Source organism: Malurus melanocephalus, unplaced genomic scaffold (genome assembly GCF_030028575.1).
Source record: "Malurus melanocephalus ecotype Western Australia unplaced genomic scaffold, MMel_1.1 scaffold_733, whole genome shotgun sequence".
Classification (NCBI taxonomy): domain Eukaryota; kingdom Metazoa; phylum Chordata; class Aves; order Passeriformes; family Maluridae; genus Malurus; species Malurus melanocephalus.
The window spans coordinates 162,652-180,821 of NW_026623965.1; the positions used below are offsets into that span (position 1 = coordinate 162,652).

At 42.4% G+C, this 18,170-nt stretch overlaps 1 protein-coding gene across 1 annotated transcript in view; it reads left to right on the plus strand.

The window, feature by feature from the left end:
* GRIN3A (glutamate ionotropic receptor NMDA type subunit 3A) overlaps positions 1-18,170 on the plus strand; it is a 53,975-nt gene that overhangs the window by 26,451 nt on the left and 9,354 nt on the right. Inside the window, exons 4-7 of the mRNA XM_057384690.1 lie at positions 1,159-2,206; positions 11,779-11,924; positions 13,165-13,280; positions 14,657-14,808. Of these exons, the coding sequence (XP_057240673.1) occupies positions 1,159-2,206; positions 11,779-11,924; positions 13,165-13,280; positions 14,657-14,808 (1,462 nt within the window). The remainder of the gene's footprint in view (positions 1-1,158; positions 2,207-11,778; positions 11,925-13,164; positions 13,281-14,656; positions 14,809-18,170) is intronic.

Genomic DNA, 18,170 nt, shown 5'->3' on the forward strand with positions numbered 1-18,170 from the left:
ATGTGGAGTGCTGTGTTCTGCTTCGACAGCTGAATGGTCTGTCTTCTGAATGCCTCTTACTGAAAAAAATAAAAAAAAAAAAAAAAAAAAAAAAAAAAAAAAGAAGCATCCATGACTTGCCTTGCACTGCATTAGTAGCAATTTCAGTCGGTTGTTTTTAGTGGAGGCTTGTGCAGATGGTTCAGCTGGCCCTGGTGAAAAACAAACCAGAAAGGATTTGCTGCTCCAAACACTCAATTCCTGCTGAGTTCCCTGCTCCTTTATCCATCTCGTTTTAGCCTTTTTGGTGATGGCTTGCCAGAAGCTGAATTCAACACCCAGGGAGGAAAACCACTAGGAAACACCGCCTTCCCATAYGAAGGGAATGCACAACTTTATTGTCAATATCTGGAACAGTAAAATCCCGGAATTCTCAAAGCAAAATGTGCAAAACTGGCACGCTTCACGAGATCTACTTCAATGGCAGCGCTGCACTTCTAAGAGCATTACTTTCTGCMCTTTTTTAAAAAAAAACCTGCTTTTTTGGGGTGTTTATTTTTGTAAGAATTAAAACCGACTGTCCTAGAGCAACCATCTTTCAGTTTCTTGTCTTACTTTATTTTGAAGTGTCTAACAGTGATTTACCAATGCCGAATTTGCATTTTTGAATCCAGATTGGTTCACTTGAGAGTGCTTGAAAGCTGTTGACAGCACTTCAGTAGCCCCTCTTATGTAAGCTAGATCTTACTGAGATTGTAGCATTTTTCTTGGAAGGACATTTCATACATAATTTCCACCCTTCCATTTTCATATGTATTTTTATCTAGGAAAGTGACAGCAGATCTGGTGAGTTCAGCTTACAGCTAACCTGTCTTTCATCAATTTATGAGGGAAAGGTAGCTGAAAAAAATAACTGTTCTCGTACTCATTTTTTCTAGTAAGTAAGGAAAAAGGAAAAAAAAGTCTTTCCTGAGGAGTTTTCATTTGCATTTTATGTAGGGGGGAATTTCCACTAAATTTATTTGTAAATTGTGTGGCTGGTTCGTTGTGCCACAGGATCTGTGTGCTGTTGATGGTCCAGGTGTTCAGATATCAGGTATTCAGGTATCCCCTCCTACCCTCTCCAGCATAAAATCATGATTTATTTTTCTGGTAACCCCTTCTTTCTCCTTTCAACAGGTTTTTAGCCAACACAACTTTTGACGGTCTCAGCGGCCGCATTAAGGTGAAGGGCTCCTCCATCATCAGCTCRGAAAACAACTTCTTCATCTGGAACCTGCAGCACGACCCTGTGGGGAACCCGATGTGGACGCGCCTGGGGAGCTGGCAGGAAGGGAAGATCGTCATGGACTATGGGATATGGCCAGAGCAGGCTCAGAGACACAAAAGCCACCTGCAGCACCCCACCCGGTTGCACCTCAGGGTGGTCACTCTGATTGAGCATCCCTTCGTCTTCACCAGGGACGTGGATGATGAAGGGCTTTGTCCAGCGGGGCAGCTGTGCCTGGACCCKCTGACCAATGACTCAGGTGTGCTGGACAACCTGTTTGAAACCCTCCAGGGGGGCAACGACACCGTCCCCATCGAGCTGAAGAAGTGCTGCTATGGTTACTGCATTGACCTGCTGGAGAAGCTGGCGGAGGACATGAATTTTGATTTTGACTTGTACATTGTTGGGGATGGAAAATACGGTGCCTGGAAGAACGGCCACTGGACAGGGCTGGTGGGAGACCTTCTTGCTGGCACCGCTCACATGGCAGTGACCTCATTCAGCATCAACACTGCCCGAAGCCAAGTGATTGATTTCACCAGCCCTTTCTTTTCCACCAGCTTGGGGATCCTGGTGAGGACCAAAGACACCGCAGCTCCCATTGGAGCCTTTATGTGGCCACTTCACTGGACTATGTGGCTGGGGATATTCGTTGCTCTTCACATCACAGCTATTTTCCTCACCTTGTATGAGTGGAAAAGTCCTTTTGGAATGACCCCTAAGGGAAGGAACAGGAACAAAGTGTTCTCCTTCTCCTCCGCCCTCAATGTCTGCTACGCGATCCTGTTTGGGAGAACATCTGCCATCAAACCCCCCAAGTGCTGGACTGGAAGGTTTTTGATGAATCTCTGGGCTATTTTCTGCTTGTTTTGTCTGTCGACCTACACAGCCAACCTGGCTGCTGTCATGGTGGGAGAGAAGATTTATGAAGAACTTTCTGGAATACACGACCCAAAGGTAGAGTCTGTCTGTTAACTCAGCCTTTTCTTCTTTCCGCTCAAAATTCACTGCTGCAGAATTTAGGGTTTCTAACAAAATCAGAGAGCAAACTTGGTGTAAAACAGTGTTTCCACTACAATTAGTTACCACATGATGGCATTTCTGTGATGAAAGGGCATTTAAAAACCCACAGAAGTGTAGGAGGAAGGATTGCAAAGGCTGAAGCCGATGAGAAAGGTGAAATATTCTGGTGTTGACTACTGTAAAGAAGAAAAGTAGTTTCTACATGCACATTAAGGGTTTGTGTCCAGTTCTGAGCTYCCTTTGAGTGAAGTTGTTTAAATCATTTGGATGATTCTTGTTGTTCTGGGATCAACAACTGCACAGACCAAGGCTAAATCGTTGATATTCTCTAGGCAGGATTTTTCAAGTATTTCACTGGCCATAATGCTGATGGCAAAATACCCCAGGAGAGTGACCACAAGGTTCTGACTTTGTGAGTGCAGTGCCTGGCTCGCTCCCTGCGATGTTTACCAGGTGGTTTCTACCAAAAAATGTTTTAAACAAAGAGCAGCAGTTTCTGGGGCTGGCCCCAGGCACTCAAAAATTGATTTATGGCTTAAAGCAAATTGCTTCTAATAATCTGCCCTTCCCCTCTCAGAAAAAAAAATACCATAAATATTACATTAATGTCTTCATCCACACAAGGCACTGATTCTTGCAAAAGTTTGGGAATCATGTTTTAGCATTCTGAAGAAGCAGATGAGAGCTTTCAGCTGAATTTTCCCAGCTCCAGGGATATCTCTGTTGGGCTGTTGTGTGAAGCCATGATGTTAGTTTGAAAATGAAGTTGGYCCTCCACTCTTTGCATGGGCATCTCCTCATCCATCAAATCAAATTCCATCCTGGTTTTCAGCATAATTATCATGGCCACGTGGAGTTTTTAAAACAGGTATTGGGAAACCTCCTGTGTTTTGAAGAAAATTAAATTATTCTAAAGCTGTGCTGTTAAAGATCAGTGCAGAATGTGAGGTGCTGCAAACACAGGTCTTGGTCCAGAACAGAAGCATTGATAACTCATGGTCAGTAACCTCAGTGATTCCATTAAATCAGTGGGATTGCTGGCYTTTTCCTAGAAAAGCACTTCTCTGATTCCGGGAATAAATCTGAGTTTCTGAGTAGTTGCCAGTTCCCACTGTGGGAATAAGACAGCACAGATTTTAGGGAAGAAGAAAATTGCCTGCCATTTCATGAGCTGCAGAATAGTTTCATGTATTTCATTCATGCATTTGCCTCCAAACTCTTAGTCAGAATGCGTAGTTGGAATAGAAAATGCCCTGGTTTAGCCTCACWGAAACCCTGAGCTGTATCTGTTCAGAGTTCTCTCCAAGAGTTAAAGCTTAGGATGTTTGTGGCACAACAGTAACAGAGTTACAGGAACCACTTTTTAGTTAGTTCTTAAAGCATTTAAAGCACTTTTTAAATGTGATTTAAAGATTTTGTGCTTGGGCTTTTCTTCCCGGATATGTTTACCTCTTTCTTTTCAGTGGTGGAGCCTCATTTCAAAAAGAAGGTGGCAGAAGGGAGAAATAACCTTTTTAATTTAAATATACTTCTAAACATTCTTCTGCTGCTCTCAGTATGCATGTGCCCTTTGTACTGTGCTTTTGAAATTTATTTAAAAAACAAAGCCCAAAAATAGAGGAGCAGCCTTCTCGAGGTGATGTAAGACATGTAATTTCTTCAGGCTGTCAGCCATAAATGGCAAATCCCATCTGAGGTTGTGAACAGTCAGGAAGGACAGAATTAGAGCTATCGCAGTTGGACCTTTAAATGCACTAATGATATAGAAGAGAATATAGAAATATCATCAAGCTGCTGAAGGGAGGAGCAGCCAGTGAGACAGAAACCAGAGCAGAAGGCAGGCGGTGAGAGGAAGGAGAATTAATTTACTGGAACGTGTCTTGAATTTGGGGGAGCTTGCTGTGTATTTTCTTTGTGAGAATCTTACTAAAACCACAGTCCTGCACCCTCAAAGGTGGCAGGTCAAATTTCAGGTGAACCTTTTACAACAGGAGCTACAACAGGAGCCAMAACAGGAGCCAGTAGGTTGTCCTGCTGCCTTAAAATCTAATTATTCTAAGAAAACACAAAGTTTTGGGCCACAGCTGCCCCCTTTCCCCTCATTTTCTAACTCTGCAGGTTTTAGACATCACCTGTTGCTGGTGGAAATTGGCAAATGCAGATTTTGGGTTTGCTGGAAGATGCTCAGCCTCCTGTTTGGGGCTGGTCTGATCACAGAATCACACAATGGTTTGGGTTGGAARAAACCCTAAAGATCACCTGGTTCCCCCCCTCCACCTGATTGCTCAGTTATAAATTAYTTACTCTTTGGTTGAGCTACTCCTAAGTCCTAGAAATAAAACTTTTTACTCTGCAAAACAGCTCATGGCAAGTGATTCTGCAGGATTTCCCTGGGGAATGGGGTTTTAGTGGCAAAAGCGACTTGAAGCAGGGATTTGGCTTTCAGATTTTTCATGCCAAGACACATATTGGGGTTGCACCATGGAGTCCTGAGTGTGTTTGGTAATTCAGGTTATTTGAGGCAGAAAAACTCTGAAAGCTCATGGCACAGGAGAAATATTTCAGATGTGCTGAGATGGAAGCAGGCAGCAGGAGAGGAGCTGGACATATTTTCCATGATGTGGTCCAACGCCTGGSTTTATTTTTTTGCAAAAAGTGTTACTCTTTCAACAATTTAATGAGCTGTTTGGGTGACTTTTGTGTCACTTGTTTTAAAACTGTCCAGAAATACAGCTGGCAAGTAATTGCAGATGAGCTTTAGCAACACCAAATCACAAAAAAGGAAAGGTCAAGCTACTCTATGTAGGACTTTTTCATCATTAAAGGCATGATTCAAATACTGCTGCTTGTAATGATATTTTCCCTCAAGTTCAGCAGTTTTTAGAGTGAGGCCATAAATGTTGTGTGTTTATTGATAAATTTTCTTCCTGGAAAAGAAATTTTTGTGAGAATTGCACTAAAAGAAATTACTGCTATGGTCTTTTCTCTGCAGCAGCCTGAGAGAAATCATTATAAGGGGTGCCACTTGAACTGCTMTGTGTTAAACAGATAATGAAGCAGAATTTCTTTAAATACGCATTAAATGCGTTAAATTGTATAGCAAAAAAATCAATTTACAAACCCAGTGGAGTTAACAGAAATGTTACTGCTGCCATGGGGTTTGGTATTAGTGCAGGACTGCAGGGTTCTTTTTACAATTAAAAGAAGGAACTACAGAGCATGTGTTTCTGTGAAGGAAGTTACTGGGCACGGGAAGGTCATGATTCACAACATCACAGCCTGCTAATTAATACATGGTGCTTTTCTGAGTGTTAATGAGTCAGTGAAGGATTGAAACTCAGGAGGATTTTCAGTGTCACAGGGAGCAAAGTGGAAAACTCTSAAGACAAAAGCTCCAGCCAGAATAAAGAATTGCAGAACTGTCTCACACAGGAATGAAAGGCACCTGCAATTTATGGAGGTGAAATCATGGCTCCTTGAACTTCCCCATGCAATTTATGGTGGTGAAATCTTGACTTGTTTAGCTTCCCCATCACCTCATTAAAGATTTTTTGGTAAAGTTACAGCTTTGGAGGCTCAGAATCTGTCCAGCTCAGACCTGCATCATTCTGATACCCATTTTATCAGACAATGCACTGCAGTKTTCTGCAAATCAAGTTTCCTTTCCCATTGAAAGGTGCTTTTTTTTAATGCCTTCTTTCTTACAATTATCTTTTTATCTTTTAATCATGTTAACCCTTACTGCTTGAGGTCACTATCACTGACTTTTGGCCACTCTTCACTTCACCTCATTGTTTGATCCAAAGAATTTCAGGGTGGGTGTGGAGGAGAGGCAATCCTGCTGTCTTCATTCCATGTGGTGCAGGTCATGAAGGTTTTTTTTTCTTCAGGCACCAGAAGGAATTAATGTGGTTTAGCATTTTCTCYTCCATATGGACGTCAGTTTCTTACTCTCAAGCTGCACATACTTAAATACCTTAAAGAGCATAGCATTTTTTTTTGGAAAAAATGAAAGTGAGCCCACTGCCAGAAATAGCAAATGGATCGTAGGTGGGGCTCAGACCCTCGCTGGAAATAATACAAGTGGCAGAATTGCAAGAAGGAACTGGGCAGGACTTCTGTCTCCAGAAATTCTCTGACCAGAAATCCTCCACATCTCTTTGGCAGCACAGACACGTTCTCAGCCACACAGCTCTCCTTCCCTTGCTTGTAATTTGGAAAGGATTTCACCTGCCTGACAGCAGCATTAGCCCTGTTTTACAGGGAGCAGGCAGAAGAACATGCTGGATGAAGTGACTCCATCTGGAATGTTTTTACAGCTGCTTTGTGCTGCTGAAGCRGAGTTGGAGACAGTGATCTGCTGCCTTCTGGGAATTGCATCCTTTCTTTTCACTCAGTCTACCCCTTTTTCCTACAATAATTTACACTTCCTACCTTGCAGTTYTCAGCTCTCCCGGAATAAATCACAGCTCCAAGATCCCTGTGTCCAGAAAACTCTTAAAATGCTATTAAGAAACGGGGATAAAGATACCTGCAAGTTCATATTCTCCAGAGTGCTCTTCTTATGGGGCTTTTTTACACTACCCAGCAACTCAATCATCAGAGCAACCCTCAGAAATTAACCACAGACCTKAGTGCCCAGTCTCATCCCTGAGCTGAACAGCTTTTCCAACACACAGAGGAGCAGGGCAGGTCTTACAATTAATTATCAGCGCTCACACAGGGACTGTCAGTACAAAAGTTCATGTTTTTGAGCAGAGTCACAGTTTCCTCGTTGCAATGAGGAGAATAAACCATCAGCAGTGGTCTGTGCATTTGTGTCCATATTGAAGCTGCTCATTGACTTCAGTGTCAGCTTTTGTGCCAGCTGACGACCTCACCGAGCTGGATTCAAAGTGACAGAATTTTCAGAAAATTCTGTCATTATCCTGGCAAGGGAACAATCAGGCTCCACCAACACTTCTCACAACCGGAGCAGCAAAAGCTTTGATTCAAATGTATTCTGCAAACACCCTCTCCTGGAGGCCCTGGGAATGACTCTGCTTCCAGAGCCTGAACACGTAGGACAGTTCCTGATGAAAAAAAACCTACACTTCCAGAAGTTGAGCTGTGAATTTTCATCTGCTAAAATCTGAAATTCATGCACTTCGCTGTGCATAATTTTCTTTCGTCTCCCTCTGCACCCCATAAATATTCACCAGTTAGTTTTTGAAAAGTCTTGCAGATAAGTAGGGAAAGCCCATGTACAGTTTTAGATTGTTTTGTGGCTGGGTTTTTTTGTTTCTTTTTAAATTCCTTTTATTTCTTTTACTTGGTTCATTTTCCCCTGAAACTTTGCTCAGCACTACCAAATGTTCCTATTTTGTGACTGGGCTATGAGAAATTAATTACTGGCTGGAAGACCACCTAAATATGTAGGTGGCATAAAGTGAAATGCTTTGTATGCCAGAAACAGAAGTGGCATTGTAAAAYAGCAGATTCCTAAAACCACACCAGTTTTCCACTTAATGCCACCCGTCTCCAGGCACTGGAACTGAGCAGATTTTTTCGATTCTGCAGCAATTCTGCTGATACTCGGGGTGCCCATTAAACATCACACTTGGGGTTATGCCAGGTAACCAGAACTGTCGTGGGAGTGAGCTACTAAAACCTTTTGCACCAGAGTTTTYCCTCAGAAGCTGTTGCAAAACTTAGGGACAGTGTTTTCAGCCATGTTTCTGTACCCTATTAAAATTAAAAAAGCACTGCTGTAGGTGGTGTTAAAAGCTAAATCCCAGCTGGCTCTGTCCCTGCAGTGAGTGGTCACTGGTGCTGCTCTCAGCTGCATCCTGGATTGCCTTTTTCTTCATTTCCTTCAAAAAATTGTTCGTGGAGTTGAATTTAGGCGCTGAAGAGGCCACCTGAATGAAAGATGAAATGCTTCTCATGAGCTTAATCACTGTTTATTTCCCTTCCCAACAGCTGCTCTGTTTAGATCTTCCTTGTTTCCTCACAAACCTCAAACTCCATGGGGTAGGAAGGCAATATTGTATTGCCTGAATTTTTGAAGCTGAGACCATAATAATTCTTGTGTACTGAACACCTGGTGTTCGTACAGCAAAATTAGAGTGGCAGCCAAATGTGATGCAAACCTAAAAAAAACGATAGAGAACACAACAAGGTAACAGCATCGAGGGGGATAAAAGTCCTTGAGGCAAATCATCTGGCTTTGCAGCACTGAAAAGTCAAAACAAAAGCCAGAAATTCCTCAAAAACACAGCCTTGAGTGTGCCAAGGTTAACTTCTGGCAGCATCTCAAGCATTTTTAGTTTTAAATCCCCAACCTGCACAGGAGATTTCTGGTCCTGTTCCCTTTCCAGCTRGGATCTAGGTGTTCTCCCTGGCTGGCAGCGTGGGGTGCAATGGCAATGCATTACATAAAACCCAATTTTTGCCAAGTTATGCAAACCCCCTGTCATTCAGGGCTGTGTTTTCCTGTTTTCTGCCGCTGTGCTTTCATCACATTGGTGTTTTCACGCATAATTGGCACCCCAAGCCACAGGCGCACGCAGATGCCCAATTCCTCCCAACATCCTCCCAAATAAGATGAGCTCTCCACTTCCCACTCAGCAGATGTTTTAAAAACAGCAGACAGCAGCCAGGATGATGCAGAAGTGAGGGGCCAAACYGAGGAACTGGTAGCTGCAGTGTTTGCTCTCGGCAGAGAGGAGCACAAACATCATCTGTCTGGGAGCACACAAGGAACAGAAGGTTCTGAGAAGTCCCAGAGCTTTTTCTGGTGTTGTCTGAGAAACTGGATGTTTTAAAAAGCCCTTGAGTTTCCTGAAATGTTGCATGGCCTCCCTGTCTCRGGGCTCAAGTGACCCAATAACCATTTCACCTCGTCAGAGCTTGGCAGCGCTCACGTTTGCCCTGGTTTTCTTTCATGGTGTAAGGAAACATCACCTTCTTGTTTTATTCTGAGACTCATTCTTGGGAATTCTGGCACAATCCTTGTGTCCTGCAGTGGATAGGACACATAGACACACTCCTGAGAGGTCCCAGGGACAGCAGAGATCACAGGRACACCAGCTCCAGAAAGCCCAGGGAAGTGGTGGAGTCACCAGCCCTGGAGKRATTTAAAGGATGTGTAGAKGTGGCTTTTGGGGRCATTTCASCCCATCACATTTTAATGATGGGCTCAACAGTGCTGGGTTAGTGTCTGTTGGGGTCTATCCTAAAGGACTTTCTAAGCCTAAATGGTTTTGTGATTCAATGATTGAAAGAAACTTAAATATCTTTATTTGAGATACTGATATTTTGCAGTACCTGTAACAATCTTCACATCTTGTCCAATGAATTGCCAAGCCAGGAATTCTGACTTTTGACTTCAAAGCCTCCCTCCAGGTCTAAAAAAACCTTGTTCTTCCCATTTCTCACAGCCATAGATGTCTGATTTTGGAGGGACCTTGTAAGGCTAACTGAGCTGATTGCCAAGAAAACTCATGTCTGGAGATAGGTCTGCAGATGTTTMTTTTTAAAATAAATAAATATCTGCATTAAATAAGTAAATGTCTACATTAATTTATTTTTAATCATGCTTAAGTCACCAGCAAACCTACAGGTGTTCTGGGCACAAAAAAAGTGTCAACATTTCCTTTCTCTGCTTTGTGATGGTTATTCACTTTTGACTGCAACTGAGCTTTGAATGAAAAAACACAATTTATGCACAGGAGAGTGCACAGCCTCCACATGGCAGAAATACSTCTAATTTCAGCACCTGTTTTGTTTCAATGAAATAGTCTTTATATTTGCTATTACTATGTATAAAACTGCTCCCTTGAATTACCAGTTAAAAGAAAAACAAAAAGAAGCACAGAATCCATTCTTGAGTCTTGAAATGTTGATTTTTCAGAGTTCATGATTTTTCCTAAGCTAAAGCCAGCCCTAGGCTAAAATATTATTGGTTTGCAGAAAACAGAAAAKACTCTTTCACTATGTGAGAAACACAAAAGGAAGAGGGCATGAGAAACAGAAAATATTAGAAAAAAAGAGACAACTAATGTGTCAGGACTCACAGGAAGGCTATGGCATTTACCTGTCCTGTCAGAGCACAGATTATTTGTGCTTTCCATCCTGTCACATAATCTTTTCAGGAGGGGAGCAGTGACAAGTGATGAGTCTTGTTTCCACCCTCAAGTTTTTTATCTTCTGTTGAGGCAAACAGATCAGCGAAGCGCTTTTGGCAGAGATGGCACTGCCAATCCMCAGAGCTGCAAGCAAACAGGGAGAAAACAKGAACCCTTGAAAGGCACAGAGGATYAAAACAACWATTGACATTTATCCTTTGTGAAAAATGATCAAATGTGAAGCTGCAGGAGCATAATGGTGCTTGAAAAAAAGCTCAAGTGCTGCTCCCACACTCCCAGGCAGGAACATTTCCCTCTGTGCCCACCGTCCTTCTGGCCAGCTCCAGACTGCTTGTCCCACACCACAACACCTCAAAAAAAATATTCCAGGGCTCCCTCTGTGCTCACAGAGCTGCTCTGAGCTGCATCCAGGTCTCGTTCCTGCACTGATTGAATTTTTGGCAGGAAAAATAGYGATATAGTTTCACCAGAACATTTTCACTGAGAATTGAATTTTATTTTCACCCCAACACAAAAAAACCCAAGTGCCTAGGCTTCAAAAAATGCATAACAGGTGAACAACATTAAGTCCCCTCATCAGCTGTAAAGAGGGATCATTTTATTGCAAAAACCTGAATTTTTTAAACTCTTAGTTTGTTAAAAATYCACATTCTTGTGAAGCACAACAAACATGTTTTAAACAACCACCATAAACCACTCCAGGAGCACGCACTGGTTGTGATACACCAGGTATCTCACTGGTTCTATCACTGTTTTTTCCAGGGTTGTGTGACTTGTTTTTCACCTCTAGTTTAGCTGAGGCATCCTCAGAATGCTCCTCTGGTTAACAGAGGTGAGCAAGGATTTCACATGGGATAACAAGACCCTCGTTTTGTTAGGTTTTTCTTGCAGCAGAAATGAACTTTATTACACAGCAGAAATGAACTGAGGGTGCCAGTTCTGCAGAAGGTTAAATCCCATCCTTAAGGAGTCAGTGAAACACGTTTTGCCAAAACAAATCAGGCTCTGTGTCCTACCAGAGCCCCAAAAAGTGGATGGCAGACAAACCAGAGGCTTCTCATAACACTTCTGAAACATTGCCCAGTCTGGAGACAAATAATCCTAATAAACACCCAGATTTGGGTGTTCAGGGTGTTTCACAGGGATTGTTTTTCCCAATTGAAGCAAACCTTGAGAACACACAAGCCATTTATCCCCCTGGTAAACCTTTCCAGGCATTTTCCAGGTTAAGAGAAGCTGCCTGCAGGAAAACACCCAGACAGGCAGGTTTGGAGAACACCAAACATTTCAGGGGAGCTGCTGCTTCACCAGGACCGAGCTGCCAGCTGAGACAGGAGTCAAAATAACCCTGCTGACCCCTCTGCTGTCCTTTCCCAGCTCCACCACCCATCCCAAGGGTTCCGTTTTGGCACGGTGAGGGAGAGCAGCGCCGAGGATTACGTGCGGCAGAGCTTCCCGGAGATGCACGAGTACATGCGGCGCTACAACGTCCCCGCCACCAACGACGGCGTGGCCTTCCTCAAGTGAGCCTCACACTTTGATAATGATGCAGTGTGGTTGTTAAAATTAATCAGGGAGATGGCTGGAGTAAGGGGAAAATGATGYCAAAGTCAGCGGGGATTTTTGGTGRATAGTAAATGTGGCAGAGAGGGGCGGTRCGGTGGAGAAAAGTGATGGGGAGAGAGAAAAATACTGAAAATATCACCACTKCATGGATCCTCTCCTTGAGGTSRCACTGATCCTGTCCTTCTGGTCTTCCCAGTGCTGAAGGTCCCACAAAACACGGAGTTTTTGGGGATTAACACCCATTCCAGCCAGGTGGGAATGCCCAGGGACCTCCCCTGTGTTCGAGGGTGCTGTCAGTGTGTGAGCTAGAAAATCCCGGAAGGTTTCTGAGTATGGAAATCCTCCAAAAAAAAAACATCCAGTCCAAGCAAAAGTTGGCAATGAGGCTCCTCGACTTGGTGGGAGGCAAGAYGATTCTCAGAGAGGAGCCTTAATTTGTCATTTAAATGAATAAAAGAATCACTAGACTGGTAAAATAATAAAAGTCTTACTGCTTTAGGGAGTCATCATGTCAGCATGTCCCAGAGACATTTCWGCTTAACAGTCTGGGGTCACACAGCTCTTCCAGGAAACAGGAGAGGTGGTAATAATAAGCCTGAAATCATTAATTCATTTTATTTGTAGGAGTTGCTTGGCAGATGGCCTGAAAACTTCTCATCAGAAGTTTTTTCCCATTGTTTCCTGTTATATTTTTTTTTTCCCCAGAGCCAGGCTATTGATAATTAAGGTACATGGCAGTTCTTTGGGTTAAACTGGAGTCAGTGGGTTGAAATCAATAAATCACATCAGAACATCCAAACTTTTATGGGGATGGGAATGGAGGGTGCAGTCCCTGGACTGGACTAGAGCAGGCCCTGCAACTGTTCTTTTGTATCATTTTATGCAAGCATGCTGTTCAGAAATTATTATTTGTAGTAGTAAAAATTTAGTCACCCTCATTCATGAAGGCAACCCAAGGAAAAGCTGAAATGAAATTGAAATTTTTGTGTTTCAGGGCAACAATACTTTGTGGCAGCAAAATAAGTCCTAAAGACATTGCACTGCCCTCAATGCACAAAGTTTGCATTTCATGCAGAATTCTCTCCTAAATACAAATCAGTTTTCACTTTTAAGTGCAGGTGTGCAAATGTTCAGTGAATGYCAGTGATTCTCAAGAGTGTGAAGTGATTGTGTCTCTGCCTTTGGTGCTGAWCACAGGCATGATCCAGAGAAACTCGATGCCTTCATCATGGACAAAGCACTCCTGGATTATGAAGTGTCCATAGACGCCGACTGCAAACTCCTGACGGTGGGAAAACCCTTCGCCATTGAAGGTAAAAAACAGATTTATGACATTCTGCTCCCACGTTCCTCATGTGTTGTGTTTGGGTGGTTTTTTTGTACTGGGGTGAAAATAAAATTCAATTCTCAGTGAAAATGTTTTGGTGAAACTGAGAATCCCCCTGAGGATCGTGAAGCTAAAAGCTCCTGCCTTTTCTTGTGTTTTTTTGAGTTCTCACAACCCTTGTGCCACCTGTTTTTGTTTTAGTGGAAAAACCCCATGCCAGGGGTTGGAAGTTCCCCTTTTCTTCCCTTTTGGGGCAATCACTCTGACTGCTCCCATCACAAATTTAAAAAAAAAACTGTTTTCAAAAACCTGCTAAATTCCTTTTGGAAAGGTCAGCTCTGCTGAAGTAAAACCAAAAGCTTCCACAACTTTGGATTAGGTARATTAGATTTCAGCAGGGGAAAGAGAAACAAACAAATAAACCTCAGGCTGTRTGATTTTGGATGGCTGGACTTGGTATCACCCAATTACAAAGAAATACATGCTCAAAATGTGCTATTTATGAGTCCTAGCTATGCCAACTCTGAAACAAATACTTCCTGTGTTGCTGTGGAATTTTTTTTTTTTAAGGAGACAGTCTGAAATTTTGAATTCTGAGCAGAAAAAACAAAAATCCACAGTGGACTAGAAATTAATCTCTGCAGGCAATTGGCATGCAACTTCACGTCTTGCAGGCACCAATTGTATTTGTTTAGAATTTCTAAAGTCAAAYCCCAGAATGTGCAAATAGAAATGCCACATTTGGAGTTACTGAATACATTCTCTCTTACACAAAGTCCTGGAAGACAACACTGGCTAAAACCTGCATTTTTTAGTGTCTGAGGTCCGTGTCAGTGCCAGAGCAGAAGGGCAGGAGCTGGAAGAGCAGTCCCCAGGGTTTAAATTGCYGTGTGATAATGATTAAAAATGTTGCTGTGTATATTTACATGCATAGGGCTCCTTGTAGGAGGAAAACATCTGACACTGCAGTCACATCCATCTCTGACAATGGAAAGGGATCACAGGATGGTTTGTGGGACATTTGGACCCTCTGGCATTGCTGGAAGAATCCATGGCAAGGACATGCAGAAGTCTGTATTTTTAAAAAAAAAAGAAAAGATTTATTCATCCGTTGCATCCATCTTAATTTTTTGAACCTCCCACTTTACGTATTTTTCACGTGGGTGTGATAATTTTGAAATTCCTTATTCTGTTTGGGTGACTTTATTTTGCACAGCACGAGGTCTCATCATTCTCAGGCCACAGGTTTTGAGCTGGSTGGCTGCAACAGAGAGCCAGCTTGCTCCTCCACGCTGAAATGAGCACATTTTGGCAAAAAAATAAGTGAGAAAAAGACATGACCATGCTATTTTCCCCTTCYAGGATATGGCATCGGCCTCCCCCCCAACTCCCCACTCACCTCAAACATCTCTGACCTGATCAGCCAGTACAAATCCCACGGCTTCATGGATGTTCTGCACGACAAGTGGTACAAGGTCGTTCCCTGCGGCAAAAGAAGCTTCGCCGTCACGGAGGTAAGCGGAGAGCTGGGGGTGGAATTGTGTCCCCTCACTCCTGGTGACATTTGGGTGGCAGCTGAAAGGACCTGGCACAATGCATAACAAAGGAAAAGGCGTGGAAAATGAGTTAAAGGATGTTAAAAATCCTGCCCTGGCTCAGTGCAGTCCACTCAGCTGTGTTTGTGTCACCGAACGCAGGGATGCGGGGAGCTTGGCTCATCCTGGATTTTTTATATGCCCTGAGCACTTCTGGATGGCAGCCACTCTACCAAAGTTAGGATTTTGGGCTGGAAATGACCTGCTGAGGTCTCACTTCCGTGTAGATTTGTGGGAAATTGAAGTAAATCTCCATCCCTGTACCCAAATTGGAGGAAGTTGGCGATTATTTACGAGAAAAAGATGACTCTCACCAAAACAGCAGTTTTTCCTCAAGTTCCCCAGACTGTCAAGTGAAAAAAAAACTTCAAAAACTATAAAATATTGAGGAATCAAAAGCGCCATCAGTGCCTGAAGCTTGAAGCATAATCCCTTATGTCAGGGTCTTACACAAAGTGTGGGTTTTGTGTCCCCRYTGCTGCAGGACATGGGTAGAGCTCYGYTGGGTGCTCAGAGGGTGCAGCCAAACCCCAAAAACACACCCTGTGTTCCCCAATCATTCTCYCATCAAACAGAATCCCAGATTCCTGGGGCTCTGACTCCCATTTTTCAGTGGTCACCTGAGCATCTCATCTGCARACCTCTGGATGCTGACTAAATCACTAGAAAGCCAGAATTTTGTAGAGATATGGCAATCTATTTGGCATTTTTAATACATGATTTGTTGGGGTATTTCTGCRTGTCTGGCTGCATTTTTTACTTTTTCATTACCTTGTGTCAATATGAAATAAATTGTGTTTTAGCATCGGACATTCATAGGAAATAATCCATTTATTTTTATCCAACTTACTAATTTTTTTTTTCTTTTTTTTTCTATGTGATTAATTCAGCACAAGAAAGCAAACTTAAACAAAAGTGTGTGTTCACTGCTCTTTCTGATTTAGCTTATCTGAAGACTATATTATCACCTAAAAAAGGAATTGTGTTTTTATAACAGCGATTCCTTCAATGCCCTCCTATTACTCTAGATTTTAACACAACCTTTTAATTAAATCTCAGAGAAATTACTGTGTGGTAAKGCTGTTAATTATCCCAACTGTCTTAAAACTCAAAAGCTCTTYAGAGCAGAGGAAATTTACCTTCTTAATAATTCCCTAGTGATGTGATATAGRGAATTTCCTCTGATCATGTCTTACCCCAGAAGATGCATCTGGGGCTGGATGCTCTGTATTCATAGTCATAGAGTTAATTCCAGTTAAAAAAATTAATTTTAATTAGTACTGGTTTTCTCCCAGAACATATATGGTTGCTTCTTTGGGTTTGTAAAGTGAGGGGCATGGGATGCAAGGAGAACCCAAGGAATAGCTGCCTATTTAAATGGTAAATAGATTACCAGAGGTCCCTGATCAACAAAACATCCCTCAAGGCCTCCCAAGAAAGGGAGAGGGAGTTGGAAAAAAAAAAAATCTTAAAATTCAGATTTTGTCCTGTGAATAGTCCCATGGAATTCCTTTTTTTTTTTTTTTTTTTCTGCAGTATTGAATGGGTTTTAAGCACAGGATTTTAAGGGAGGCCTAAAGCTTGGGGTCACGACTGGGGGATTTAAAATAATTCAGTTTTTTGAGCTCAACCTCTGTGTGAAATCCAGAAAGAAGGGCAGGTCCAGGGTGGTTATCTGACCACAGTCCTTCCCTGATCCTCAGYTGCACCAGTTCAACATTCACAGCTGAGTTTCTGATCAGAAAATAAGATCCAGCAAAGCTGAGCTGAAGGATTCAGCTCGTGAAGTTCAGCCAGGGTTATGTACCAATGAGACCCAGCAATTGCCTTTTGACAGCAAGAGTCAGGCTTTGTATTTTTCTGTGTCTCTTTTTGATTAATTTGGCCTGTGAACATTCTGTACCTGTTGACCAAGAGTAATGACCCCAAAATGGGAATAGGTGCAGGTGAAATAGTGATCGGTACGGCCTTTAAATTTGTGGGATATCCATCATCCTTTTTCATCCTTACCTCTTTTAGYTGTGCTTTATTCTTATCCACCTGCCTCTCCTGCCCACTGAAGTTAATTTTTCTATAGATTTGTATGAAATCCATCTTCCCACTCATCATTTTTTACTAATCCTACACTGGGAAATTACATTTCCCATGGCARAATTCACTGCTAGCTCACCCCATCTCTCTCTGTCTGGCAGTGGGGGAGCACTTTGYTCATTCTGAATTGCATTTCAAAACAAAGTTGTCTTGGAAAGATTTGTGGTGACTTTATTTGGAGCTGGGAAAGCTCCAAATAAATAAWGAGCTTTATCAAGAAAATACAAATAAAGAAGAGCTCTTCCTGGTTCAGGGATCAACCAGACTTTTTGGAAAGGAGAGCCAAMTGTGTGTACACAGTTTCACAGCTTTTTAACAACATTTTAAAGTATGTTGCTGTTGAAACTGTATCTTYAATTTCACTTGAAAAGCTTAATATTCTCCATTTTATATTCACAATGGTCACAGGACAGCTGGAGCTGCAGAACTTGGCCTGATTCCTGCACTGACTGGCAGTTCAGTCAGATAACAACATGGAATTAAAAATTACATATTGCTGCATACCAATATCCCAGCTATTAACACCAACATCTCGCTGATTGCTTCACACAAACGGTATTTATTATTAAAATAACAATATATGGAACACAGACTGTGGAGGGACATTGCCATGAACCTCCTCCCAGTGCTGCCAAATTTTCTGTCACCCAGAAAATTGTGCTTTTCTGCTCCTCTTAAAGGTCAGCCAACAGTTTTTTTTTGGTTTTTTTTTTTTTTTTTTTTCTTTTTTTTTTTTTTTTTTTTTTTTTTTTTTTTTGTTACACCTATCACAACTCAACAGCAACTTTTCCAACCTTGAAGCTCTGGTTTATGTTTGTCCCTGGTGCACTGCAGGGGTCAAGGGAAGGCTGTGGAAACACTTCCAAAAAGGAAACAAACCACCCTGTGCTCATAAATAACAGCTGCCCATCAGTCACCTTTCACAGTGCCTCCTTGCCAAAGCATGAAAAACACAGAAAAACGGGGAAAAAAAGGGATTTTGCTGTGCCAAGACAATTTTCTTAGCTTTGCCCATGGGAGGGACTGGGAATGTTATGGGAAAGGGTCTCACAAAGGGATGTTGTGTGGAAAATGGGTGATTTCAGTGCCTTCTGGACTTCAAAAAAGTACTTTACACAGTGGTGTTGCAGAAAGGAGTGGAGGAATATTGTCTCAATCAGCAGAGTCAGGAGAAGATGTCTCCTGCAGAT